The 13,664-nt window shown below is 45.3% G+C and overlaps 1 protein-coding gene across 3 annotated transcripts in view; it reads right to left on the bottom strand.

Moving 5' to 3' along the window:
* PLEKHM3 (pleckstrin homology domain containing M3) overlaps nt 1–13,664 on the bottom strand; it is a 97,917-nt gene that overhangs the window by 76,283 nt on the left and 7,970 nt on the right. For all 3 annotated transcript variants that reach the window (XR_010390040.1, XM_064515218.1, XM_064515220.1), the window contains exon 2: nt 10,377–11,251. Coding sequence is in view for 2 of the 3 variants with exons in the window: in XM_064515218.1 (XP_064371288.1) it covers nt 10,377–10,980 (604 nt within the window). In the remaining variant the exon portion in view is untranslated. The remainder of the gene's footprint in view (nt 1–10,376; nt 11,252–13,664) is intronic.

The following is a 13,664-nucleotide window of genomic DNA, read 5'->3' as shown; positions in this document are numbered from 1 at the left end:
TTCAGAAGAGTACAGTATTATCAAGTAAAACAAGAATGGCAACCCCAAAATGCTAAATCCTACAGAAAAGTGACCAGTGTAGCTCTACATTGTTGTCTGGATGTCTCTGTCACAGTGACTCTAGCAACATCTTTGATAGCATTTTACACCCCTTTTACACCCATGTAATAGACTTACACAAGATACAGGGAATGGAGAACTGTGTCCAAAGACAGCAGTTTCTCACTGCATTTCAGCATGACCCAAGACCAGAACATTTTGCCTAGCTCCATTTACTACAAAGGAGTTTTGTTGATTTATGAGAATCAGGCTTAGGATGAGTAGAAATGACCAAAAATAAAAAAAAGAGGCTGCCCTGACTCAGATGCACATGTCTAAATGCCTCAGTACTTCAGATGCTTTGGATCAGGCCCTTACAAAAAATCCTGGCCCAAGGTAAAGTCAAGGGGAATTTTGTTTTGAGAACATCAGCCCATATACAAGTTGCTCTGGGCATCAAAATAGTAAGAACTTAAACTGAGTTATCAAAAGAATTTCTGAATTTTAAAAAAGGTTTCAGTGCAAAACTTGTTCCAATCCGATTTGCACCACCTCAGCCACTGTTAACACATGTGAACATTCTGTTTTCACCAAGTAATCCAGCACTGAGAAACAAATTCTTAACAAGCTGCAGCAATTCTGGGCCTGCTTCACTAGTGGTTTCTGCCATCAGGCTGACAACTTTTGAAGGAGGGATGAGGTAGAGAGCTGGAGGCAGAAAAGATTTTCAGAATCACAGTTAAACCAGTTACCATGTATAAATCAACAGCACACGTGCTAACAAATTTTAGACATGATCACTTTTGAGTACCCCTACAATGTTTTTCATGAAGAGTGAAGGGAACAGAAGCATCTGGGTTTGATGACGCTGGGGAACGAACAGTCAAAGACGAACCTGTATAGAAGTTACTGTGTCCCAACACGTACCGTTCTTCCCAGCAAGTACGGCTAGGATAGTTGGCTGAACCACTCTCCCCACCACGGGCTTATCAGTAAGTCTATCCGTCCTTCCAGGGGCACAGGGACAATCAGGGAAGGATACCGGAGGTCTGTGAGTATTTGAGGGACTTGGTGACAGTCTCTAGTCTGAAGGGCTTCTGACACCAACTTGTGAGAAAGCAGAGTCTGGGTTATAACACACAGTCTGAGGAGGGCCCCCTGTCCTGGGCGGAAAGCACCATTGTACATGATTGAGAGTTTTGTATATGGGCAGGAGGACAACTAAGGACAGCAACAGTATGAAAGTCCTGGCCAGCTCTTCAGTGAAGACCAACTTTAAGGATTCATAAGGATTAAGTAGTCAAGTTCCAGCCAAACTTGATTAACATACATGAGAATTTATTGGTTTGATACACTTAATGTGAACATGCAAACATGGGGCAGGCAGTTAAAAACTGGGGAAGGATGCTGCTTCCCATCCACAGGCACAAAAAGGACACCTGTAGGTTTTGCTTAGCCAGCCCATCCTCAGCTCCCCGACTTAGCCCACACATACCCAGAATGGAGATTGTATTTAACACCATGTTCAAAATACTCTGCACTTTACCTACAAAGATTTCCTGCACAGATGATAAAAAGCACAATAATAATTAAAAAAATCACTACTTTGGCACTAGGTCTGAAAAGGTTCAAAAGAAGTCGATGTAACTATACCTTGCAGACAAATAAGCTACTCAAGAGTATTTTGGCTAAATGTGAAAACTGAAAGCCCACTCTAAAACGTAAAATGGCAGAGAAAAAGCACGCTTTCATACCTCAAATGGATAGATACACACAGACACACAGAGGCACACACGCACACACACACACACACACACACACACACAAAAAGAGAACCAATTTTGTTCACCGTACATCTCTGGCCCTGACATTCATTAGTATTTCTGTGCTAACTCAAAAGCCATTAATTTCTCTGAAACCCACACTAATCCCTTTGTAGTGCAGATAATGGACAGCCATTCTAGAGTCATCTTCCTTTTCTATTAATCCAATCAGGGAGGCAGTGCTTCTGCAGCTCCAACTACAATCTCTCTCGCTTCCATCAAGTATAGATGACAGTTCAAGTTTCTCCATAATAAGACAAACTCGTAACCTTCCCCCAGACACCCCTCCTTCGTCTGCACACAGGTTTGCCTGCCTTTTGTTAAGTTAGAGAAAAGCTATCTCTCTCTGCCTTTCACAGAGGCACCCCCTCTCCCTCCTTCGCCCCACTCCTTCCCTCAAGCTCTTGTGAATCAGCTCCACCAGTTCTCACTCTATCTAGGACAAAACCAGCAGCCAACTTGATTAAAATTCAAATGTCTCATATTGTTTAGGTCAGGGCAGTAGATGCTGGCAGAGATGGGTTGAATCCATACACATCCATACACCACAGACACACCCCTTACAACCCTCTGCTTCTTTATCTCCTTGATGTGCAGCGTGCCAGATAATACCTTTCCACTCAGATAGTAAATGGTACCTTCCCTCCGTCCACCTTCCAAAGAGAAACAGCATCTCTTTTCCTCCCTGCAGAGACAGGGAGAGTAAATTGAAGAAGAGTAAAAAAGGGAAATAATCACAGTAAATGGCCCACGTCTGAGCCATTTGGAGTTATAATTTCAAGGGAGGAGGGGGAAGGAGGAAGAGGGAAACAAAGGGAGATGCAGCAGGGGAAGACAGGGTGATGTCCTCCATCTGCTTCTGCCCTCTTCTTCGGGAGCTCCTGCCTCATCCCTGCTGGGCACCCTGCACTGCGCACATCTACCGCTCTCCTCGTTCAGGGGGCAGTCAGGGTGCTAACCAGCACTACAAGAGAGGGAGCCTAAATGCTTTTTCAGCATGTCCAGAAGATTTATTTTGCTGAACACCTGAGTGTACATATGTCCCTGTCGGTAAGGCAGGAAAACTTGCTCGGTACCATTGAAGCATTTCTGGTAAGAGCAAGTAACCTGGCAAAGCGCAGAACCAGAGACGCCCAGTTTTGGAGGGATTTGCCTCTTGAGGCAGCCCTCCTCTCTGGATTTTCTGATGCCTAATAAGAAGTTAGCATTTGTCACAGGGTTTTTGTCAACAGCCCTTCTCCCCTATCTCCAGAATCCTGTCTCCATACAACTTAACAGCTACCTACAGCACCTGTAATGCTCTCTCCGGTCAGGCTGGATCTGTCCCACAGGCTCAGCAGTTTTTCAGATGGCACTGCCAGACACATGCTCAGAGAGTACAACTGCAAAAACCCCATCTCCTCAGGAAGTCACCTTGAACACCAAAACACATTTTCTCCAACAAGTGTCTAATTTTAGCACAGTTTTGGCATGGCAGTCCTGGCCAGAGATAAAAGAGCCTCCTGGGAATCAGGCCTCCTGGGTCCCACTCTCAGCTTTGCCATGGACTCTGTAGATAAACTTGGCTGACTCGGTTCACTTGTGCTTTTGTCTACTTCTGTGCAAAACAGTCAGTCTTCTGCCCACTTTCCCAGTAGCTGAGTGGTTTTACTCGCTGCTGTTCTCAAAGCACATGGGAAGCCCTCAAACTGAGCACCACCCCACACAGCCTCATCTCACGCTGCTAACGTCAACAGACAAAAGCTGAAAAAGGTAAGGCAGAAGATATTGGACTGCTCATCTCCAGTCGGTCCTCCCAAAGAATAAGCCACCAAGCCTTGTACAAGAAAGCAGTCTAAATACATACCTACAGTTTAGCCATATGAGCCACCTCACCTTCAACTCAGCAGGACTAGTCACCTGCTTGGTGGGTTTTGCTGGATCAGGGACAAACCGTTCCTCAGCTGGTATGACTGACATCCATGATACCTGTTTCCCTCCTACTTAAAAACAGTCTTTCCTTCCCACCTGTTTTCCCATCTGGCTCTGCAGATGTATCTTTTTCAGGCAGGTATATCAGATTTCACTTGGTTCCCAAAGCAATGGAATTGATATTTAGCAACAAATTCCCAGCAGCTGGCTCTCCTGTAGCCAAGTCTGGCTTATTTTCCTTACGCCACCTCTTTTCAAGGGACCATTACAGTAACGAAACCTTTTAACTAGGAAGCAGTTTGCATTAATTTATATCAACTAAAAAAAATCTCCCTCCAGCTCAAGAGTGTTCACTTTTTTTTTCATGTTCCTTAAGCTAAGGAAAAGCAAAACCTCACTTGAAATGTCAAACTTGGCAACCTCTTAATTTTAGATTTGTCCATTGCTGGCAACGTTGGTTTAGCTTTTTCTTTTCTTTTCTTTTTTTTTTTTTTTACTCCATTATATTAGTTAGCCATGGTAAATGCAAATATCTATAGAATAACTGCACTTCTCTCCTAGAAGCACTGGATTTATGCTCTCATGTGCCCCTTCCGCAAATGGGAAGAACAAAAATGTAAAAAAAGCAGGTTAGACTTGAATGTGCTTTTAAAACCAGCTGTAATTGCTCATTAGTTAAATAGCCAAAGGTTGGAACTCTTGAGCCAAACCTTTAGAGTATACCTGTTTCCAGAAATCCTCTATTCAGCCGAGTTTTGGTAGACAGCACAAAGAAACACCAAAAACAAGCACCTAACTGTATGAACCACCCACACAGGCTGGATAAAGAACTTGAACAAATTATTTTTCTTTCTTTCAAGTGTGGCTCTGTACATTCCTCTGAACCAGGAGCAACCCCACTGGAAGCCCACGGGATGGGCTCCCTATTGCCCAGCCACTCCGTCCAGTCCTTTTTGCTCCTCTGCAGCAAGTCACCCACTTGCCGAGCAGAACAGCACCCTGCACCTCCTAATGCAGCGCCTGTGCCAGGCGGAAGTGGAGAAGCAGGCTCAACTCTGCCGAAGTGACAGAAAGGTGCAAGACCATCACAGAGCGGGACTCAGATCCTCAGCTCTGGAACAGAGGGAAGGTATAGCATGCTGAAAAAGATGGTTATGTATCACCAGCTAGGAGATGCACAGAACAGCAGCACTTGCAAAAGAAGTGGGAATATCAAATGAAGATGCATTTGCTGATTTTTGTATAAACTCATTCAACTTCAAAGAGAAGGAAGAAAGGGAATAAAGTGACTGACAAAGCTACGAAAACAGGGTCAGTTCACATTAGGAGAGTTAGCTGACATCACTAAGGGAAAAGTCTTACACAGTGTAATAGGAACTAACCTGAAAATTCAGTTATGAAAGTCATCACAACATCACTGGAAGCAATCAGCACTGCCCCAGGAGATGAAAACTCTGATCATTAGGTTTATGGAGGGCCATAACTCCAGAGCAAATTCTCCATTAAGAACAGCCCTCCTGACCAGCATGGCCTCACAACCAAACTCATCAGTGCTGTTTACTGTAATCCCCCTGCACTGCAGACTTATTATCTACTCTACACGAGCCCCTCCCATCGCCACCCACTGCACTCCCGTCTCCACCGCTCTGCACCCTCCCACGGCCTCCCACGCCAGGGAGCGAATCAGGCCACATCACCCTACGCCAACCCAGCCTTCCAGCCCCACCACCCTCCGCTGCTCCTGCTCTCTGCCAGCCCCCGGGACCCTTCCAGCTCCAAGGGAGCCCCAGCCGAAGGAACACCCGGGAGCAAGCCTGCAGGGACAAGGTGCAGCACTGCCCGAGCTCACAGAGGGATTGAGAGGGGTAGGTCCATTCAGCAGATGAGCTGAAGTCAGGCGATCCAGTCTCTACTCCTAGCTCTGCTCTGCTCCTGTGGGATCCTAAGCAAAGCACCTCACCTCTCTCTGTCTCTGCTCACCCACCCATTCTCTACTGCATGGCTTATTTAAGCTATGATCTCCTTGGAGAAGGGACCATCTCTTGCTAGATGCACAGACAGCACCTGGCATGCAAGAAGCCCAGCTCAGTGGAGGACATGCAACTGACACGGGATCTTAAATAACAATTTTGCTCCCTCAAATCTTAAAAGGCCCCTATTTTCCCTGGCATAGTCACCTCTTTCCTGACTACCTTTTAATGCCAAAAATAAATTGGCCATGGGGACACTGACTGTCTAACTGGCTTGACACCTCTAGGATTATTACTAGGCAGTACAAGGCTTCCGGCTCTCAAGACAGGAAGGTGCAGAAGCGTTGTTTCTGCACATGTGTCTCTTGGATGACCAGCACCCTTATCTTCTGTGCAGTTTCACACAGCTATAATGTTCTGCCAGTCAAATGGCGATTAATAGCATATCAGTCTGCCCTGACTGTCGGGCTTATGCATACCACAGACACAACAGAGAGTGCTATAGGGATGCTTTTGCAAAACCGTAAATGTACTATCCTTCCCTTGGTCACCCCAGATCACAGGTTGTGCTGGAACAGCTTGTGGAAATCTGCAAGCCTAGCAATTTGTGTGCTGTATCTGCTTCTGTGAATGATCATAACATCACAGCTCTCACACATGCTCCTTTTACAAACAATAAATTCAGTCAAAGAAGAAAACCCTTTGAATTTCCCTCATCAACTCTCACACTTAGTCAGGATCCTCTCAGACTCACCCTTCTCTTTTCTGCTGAGCACAACACTTGTAACAGCATCCGGATAAGGTGCAATCTAGGCTTCTTTATGCCACATAGGGCTAGTACTTGCTGCAGTAGACAAATGAGATCCCTGAAGTCTGTGTGATCCCTGGGACAGAAGGAAGCAGCACTGTGAAATGATTCCTCAGACCTCACGGATCCCCAATCCCCACTCCCCAATCTATGAATCAGTGGTGCATTGCTCATAGGTACAGGTTAGCTATGTCTCCCTGCCACAAAAAACACCCTAGAAAAGTATGTCACATACCCAAGAGGTATAGGAAGCGGAGCCCAAACCTCTCTGGAAGCATCCCCTGCACAGTCCCTGAAGACAAGATCATACCTTTAAAGCATCCCAAACAATGCCTAGGCTCTTGGCCAGGTAAAAAGATCTGAAGAGAAGGGGAAAAAAGGATTTGGCCCTGTTGGGCAGTTTTAGGGAAGTCACCCTTCTTTGACATGCCTATTTTGCCATGCCACAGTGCTACAAATTACCCTACATGCCCAGCTTCCTGACAGAGTATACTGCCAAAATCAACGGGACTGGTTGAGTATGTACATAACTACTTGCTGGAGAGGGGCAAGAGGCTGTTAACTCTCTGCAACAGGGGCAGTTTTTCAGCATGCAGGTGCCCAGCGCAAGGAAAGCTCTGCAGTTCCCAGGGGCTCACAGGCACGGGAGGCAAAGAAAGAGCTACCCCGAGGAAAGTACTATAGCACCCACACTCCCAGGGAGTGGCCGTGTTTGAATGAAAACATCCCCGTGACTGTCAAAGATAACTGCTCACATGTTGTGCTTTAACGATCTAAACAGGCTTTCACTGGATACAGCAGAAACAGTGTTCTCCCTTTGTTTGCCAGGCCACATGCACAGAAATACAAAAGCCTGCCTTGAATTTGCTTACAACTTCCTTCTTTCCTAGCTCCACTTAGGGCTTGACACTGTTCTCTAGCACAAACAGCACTTTTCTAGTACACTAGCTGTTTTACCAGCAGGACCAAGGAAAACTGCCCCAAATCTTTTCAAATCCTTTTCTTTCACAGTGCATGGAAAGGATCCAGTTTCACTTTATTTGTATTATGAAAAAGTGAGCAGCAGGAACAGATAAACTCATAGTAATAAATATACTATGAAGATAAGGAAAAAATGATCATGAAAAGCTAGCCCATGCAACAGCTTGGCCAGCCTCAGAGTACTAAGAGACCTCTGCAGGCTGTGGAGGGAAGTTCTTTACCACAGCGAAGACTAAAAGGAGAGGCTGAAGTTGCTCTCAGTATTTCACAGACATTTGTTTAGCCTTGGAAAGTAATCCCTCAACAGGCTGAGGCCACTATGACCCCTGCAACCACTGCAGCAGCTGTTAGCCAAGCTTAAAATACATTTTTGAGCCAGGCTTAATGTGGAATATAATGATCAGTCCCAAATACACATACCTGCAATACCCACTTTCTTGGTTTTGCTTTTCTCTTTTCAGCTCAGCTCACAGTAGCAGCAAACTCTAAGGCAGGCTCTCTTGCTAACTCAGAGGGAAGAAATACCACAGCTACCTTTTAAAACCTGCACAGTAGCCGAACAGAACAGGTCAAGCAAACAGGTTAAAAGAGTCCATTTTCAGAGCACAGAAGTTCTCCTTCCTCAAAGATGATACCACCACCTTCAAACATCTCATGGAGAAAAGCTTTGGGAAGGCACAAAGCAAACACTGACAAATGCCTTGACCACCTTTGTGAGAAGCAGTAGAGTAAGTGTGGGCAGAGCTCCTCAAAGCTACCGACTCCTGCTGGGCTAGAGGAGTTTCCTAGAACTTCTTCAGCAATTATTACTAATCCATTTCTCATCTCTGAGATCCCAGACCAACTTGACCACACTGTCTCCGCTGCAGAGAGCTCAGCTCCTGAGAGCCCAGACTCTTGCGCAGGAGGGAGAGAAACCTCAGTACAGGGTCCATGACTTCAGAAGCAATCGTAGCCTGGGACAGCAATTCCTAATAGGTTTCTTTGTTTGCTGGGGGGGGGAGGGTGTAATCACAAAATCATTGTTTCCATTCTTCATTTTGTTTCCTTTTATGAACAGTTACACCACACTGCCTTGCGTGTGTGTAAGGGTGGGTGTAACGTGTGTCACCCCAGACAGAGGTGCACTGCATTGGGGTGTATCCCAATGCGCTCTTGTAGTTTCCTGTCCTCCAGCCCTGGAGCGACCGAACCGAGGCCTGTGCAGCCTTGGACACTGTTGCTCAGGGCCAACTGCATTAATGGCTTGCTTCTTGGAGTTTGGGGATCCAGTGGCAGTTTGAAATGACACTCACTGGCCAAGTACATGAACAAGTCTGTAAATACAGAATGGCTTAGACCAGAAGCTTAGTTCTTTGCTCCAGATATTTCTTACTAGAAATAGTGTAATTAACCCCCTCTTCCTCCTCCCCCCCCCGCCTTTTGTTGAAGGCAGGGTGGGGAAACCAGGTCAAAAAGATTAAGCTTCAAACACAATCAGGGTACATGTATTGACCTGTATGACACTAGATTTTGCTGGAGTTCCTGGGGGCACATAAATGTGTCAAGTCCTAAGTTTAACCTCTTAAATGCCCACACAGTATCACAGCGGACAGAACCCAACAGCTCTATCTCCAGGCCTGCAGACACCTTCCACAGGAGGGATGGCAGCAGAACCAAACAGAGCCTATAGGAGGTACAATATATCCCTGAAGAAAAATAACAGGAGGTTTATTGCCTTTGCAAACCATGAGCAGCTTGCTTGGGGATACAGCAACTATGTCATAACATAATACAGTAACTCATGGGTCAGATTTGTGCCTGTGTGTATATACATATATTTAAAAACATTACCATTTAGGCACCTGCTTTCCATGCCCCAAAACTGCTGACTTATTTGGAAAATCCACCCTAAAAGGCTTGTTTTAACCCTGAACAGCCTAGTTATTTATAACTGGTGTCATTCTACCACACATACAGGCTTCCCCAACCCTTTGTTTTTTTGAAATTCCTTTATTAAGCCATGCCTTTATTTAGACTATAAAATCTTTGTGGCACGAACTGTTTTTCTTTCCCTTAAGCACACAGTTCACTTCTGGCATCTACAAAATAAATCATAGAGAGGGAGACACCAGTTCAGCTTTTCCAAAGCCATGAGCAGAATCTCTTCTAGTGGGCTGCTTGGGAAAGGAAAAGGAAAAAGTATCATTTGCTGAAACATGGCTTCACACGCCTCGCTGGAGATGCCTGCGTCAATCTGATAACAAGACTTCCTGTATCCCATACAAAGCTGGCAGAGATACATTAGTATTGACAAGCACAAACGGCATGCTTGAGTTTTTGCTAATTGTTTATGAATTGAATAGCCAGCATTTCTTAAAGAAATAGAGCAGAGATTTCAGGCCTTGCAGTAAAGCTTTGTATACCCTCTATTTAAGAGCTTCTCTTTAATTTTTAAAATAAAAACTGCCTTTGTTTGGATTTGCCATTCTTCAAATAGCTTTACCATTCAATGATTTTTTAGTTTAGGAAAATCAGGTAAGGAAATGATCGGCAATACACAAAAAGCATAAATGTTTTTTACCTGAGTCAAACTGAATGAAGTACGAACAAAAAGTAAAACAAATGTAGTTTCTCAAACTGTGAAAGGAACAGAAGTCGGGATTGTTTTAAAAACAGATCCTTAGCCACACAAACAGAAAAAGCTATACTGAAGATAACAGAGCTATGCTGATTTCCATCATCTGAAGAGCTAGCTCACAGCTGGTTTTTTTCCTTTTAAACAAACAGCTCCTCTTTCAAGATAAATATTAACAAACAGGAAAGCCCTCACATCAATAGAAACAATAAAGCATCAGTACACACCTGTGTTTCCTTGGATGTCCTCCCCCTTAGTTAACGCCAGGTAAGAGAGCAGAGCGCAGCTATTGTCCTGAGCAGGTGGAGGAGGCTGCTGCAGAGCGGTGCCTGTGAACACCACTCCCCAGTCCACACAGCTTATATCAGAGCGGGACCTGTTGTGTCCTGGCTTGAAAGCGGAGGCTTCCTCATTCTGCACGAGGATGTCGTTCACAGAGCGAGGCCTGTCTCTCCTCCGCTGACAGATACTGAAGATGTTAAAAGCTGCAGTCTCCCCTTCCCCTACCCACGCAAGGTTATCAGCAGCTCTTCCCCTCCGCACCACAAGCTGTTCTTTGGCAGGGAATGCTGCCTGGGCTTTGGTTTCCAAGAGTCCATTTTTGCAGCGATCCCAGATGAGGCTAGTTTTGGCTAAGGAGGTGACATTCCTCAGGTTCCTGCTCTCTGTTATGTGATCAAATACCTCGTGCCCAACCAGCTCAGGGACTTCCTGTACACCATACACCTCTGAAGGCTGTACGATCTTATCAAGCTTAGTATCAAAACTATTGAAAAAGTCTTCAGTAACTTCCAATGCAGGGCTAATATCATCAACTTCAAGAGCCTCCATATCCTGTGCTGCCAGTGGCACTGACGTGTCGTGATGCGCTGAGAAGATACTGCATGAATATCCAGGCTAAGAGCTGCTTCACATCTGCCCTTGCCACTCCATCACCTTAGAGGTGGGGAGACAAATACATTCACCAGTCAAAATCTTTAGCGGTAGAAAGGATCCAAACCCTTGCCTTCAGATGTGAGACTTAACATCCACTGATTCAGTCAGTTATAGTTGAGTGTGACTCAGATACTCTGTGGAGTAAACTGATAGAGATGGATAGTGCCTGTAAAGCAGAGCAAAACATCATTTTAATATGGGCCTTTTCCCACAGAAGGCTGTTTAATCACATAACTGTTCCCATAGTCCTAGTTCCCCTTATTTTACTTTTTCCTTAGTTTCACATCAGTGTGTAAAGTAACCCCCTTAGGGGTCTGTGTTGTTCATCCTGTGTGAAATTTGTGGATTATCACTTCTTGAACTGGAGATTGCAGAGAGTAGGGTGGGGCATCAGATAAAGGGGAACCACAGCGATAGCATTTATTAATGAAAATAAGCTTTAGGAAGCTGCACTGAAAGGTGGTATCGATCAATATTGCAGATGCAGCCACCTAGGGAAAACTTGGTACATGTTCCCAAGAGGCTGTAAGAAAAAATTGAAAAATAAGGGTCAGCAAAACAAGCCAACCAGCCTTGAATAGTTTTGAAGTACTTTTTCTCATGGATTGTTTGCATTTCCATGTTTTGGAGACTAACATGAGTTTTGCAGCAGCTACTTTCCTACCTGTCTGTTTAAACGGGACTGTGATATTTGCCAGACAAATCAATGCTAACAGGCTGCTGCAGAGCACTTCACGTTGACTTTCTCTCTAGAATATTGCTGGGTACCTATGTGAAATGGTGTGACTACCAAAGTCCCAGGTGGTGGACACATCCTACCAGCAAAACAAAATATACCATACCCAGAGCAGTCAGAAAACTGCAGATCTTTACTTCCAAGCAGCTGACTCACTGTGGAAAGCAGAGAGGTGAAGAAAGGCTTTCAGGCTGGAGCCATTGAGAGCTGTACTGACCCGCCCGAGCTCACTCCCATGAGGAGGAGGGAAGGGGGTTCGTACTCCTTGTGGTGCAACAAGGGGGTGTCTCATTGCCAACCGCTGTCTTACCAGGCCTGCTGCTTTCTCGTCTCTCTGACTTGAAGCTCCCCCCACAGCTCTGCCACACTGCAGGAAGTGCAGAGTAGGCATGTTTAAACTGGAGAAAACAGTCAAATACGTGCAAATTCTTTGGGCCTGGAGACTGGTCACTTGTGCTAGCTGGAGAACAGGTCTTACTGCTGCTAGAAAAAATCACAGCACCTACAGCCTATACACACAGCACAACCCAAAGTCATAGAGATCTGTGTCCCAGTTTTGACCACACTAGCCCAAGTCCTAAAAGCAGCAAAGCTGCATTAGCTCAACGCTCTGCCTAGATTAATACACCCTTAATGGAACTAATTAGCCTGGGCAGGGCTGATAATTAGCAGCTCATTAGCTTGTGAGTGCTGCTAAAGTGCTACCAGGACCCATATAGATTTATGCTTAGCAGGAAAAAACATCAATTAAGCAGCATGAAACACACAAAATATTTACATACAAGGTTCTTTTTTTCAATCCAGAACAGTCTATTTGCCTTGCTCATGAGGAACTTGCATCACCTAAGCTGTTTGAAGAGGCACTCTTTCCTACCACAAGCCAAAGGAGACCGATGCCATCACCACCCCCAAGAAGGGGGCACAAACCACCCCTCTGTCACCCGCTGCTGGCTTCCCCCATCCCCACCTCTGCTGTGGCCAGCCATGACGTGCTTATGTTCAAAGCGGCATCTCACTCTCCCTCATAATGGATCAGCAGTCCAGACCGTGATCTTTGTAAAACGTTTTCCAGGTAAATTATTTGAAAAGGCAATAAATAGTCACATACATAACTACGGAAACTTGGAGCCTTCTCTCCCCTCATTTGTTTGTAAAGATTCACTTCACTAGTCTCATAGTGAACCAGGACAAGGATTAGCTTCAAGAGGAAAAGGTGGAGTAAGAGAGTAAAGGTAAAGCCAGATCCACGACCAGAGGGCTGACTGAAAAAAAAGATAAGAAGTGGTTTCAAATCAGGACAGTATGGCAACAGACCCTTTGCAAATCTGTGCGACTGTGCCAATTGATGGCAGTGGGAAATTAAGTTGTTCTGAGCATATCCATGTTGTTAGTTTAATGCAGCATTGAGCGATGAGAGCATCGAAGTTCACTCCTGCCAGCATCCTCAAAACGGTGTTCTTTCCCCAGTAATTCAGAGCTTGGGAGCTCTGACACAGCCAGGATTTCGCCTCTTTTCCCATTTTCAACACTAAAATGCAGCACCTCTGGAAAAGGGCAGCAGCTGGTGCCAACATGCCATGCTCTGCCTCAAATCTCATCTTTTAAAGCACTGACACAATGGTTTACCATGAAACAACTGTAAACAAAGTGCTTTCAGTTCCTGGCACCTGGAACACAACACAAGACCTTTCCTGAGCCCTCCTGGGACCTGCATTTAGACAGCTTCTGCCAGAACGTGCAGCTGAGCAGGACGCATGCACACAGCAAAGAATGAAGGAAGACACGTTGAGGGACATGATGTGATGCACCGTACCCACTTATTCTGCCTTTAAAGCAAGAATAA

This window comes from Dromaius novaehollandiae, chromosome 7 (genome assembly GCF_036370855.1).
Source record: "Dromaius novaehollandiae isolate bDroNov1 chromosome 7, bDroNov1.hap1, whole genome shotgun sequence".
In the NCBI taxonomy this organism is placed as follows: domain Eukaryota; kingdom Metazoa; phylum Chordata; class Aves; order Casuariiformes; family Dromaiidae; genus Dromaius; species Dromaius novaehollandiae.
The sequence above is the reverse complement of the archived record's forward strand: the minus strand, read 5'-3'. Positions and strand labels throughout refer to the sequence as shown.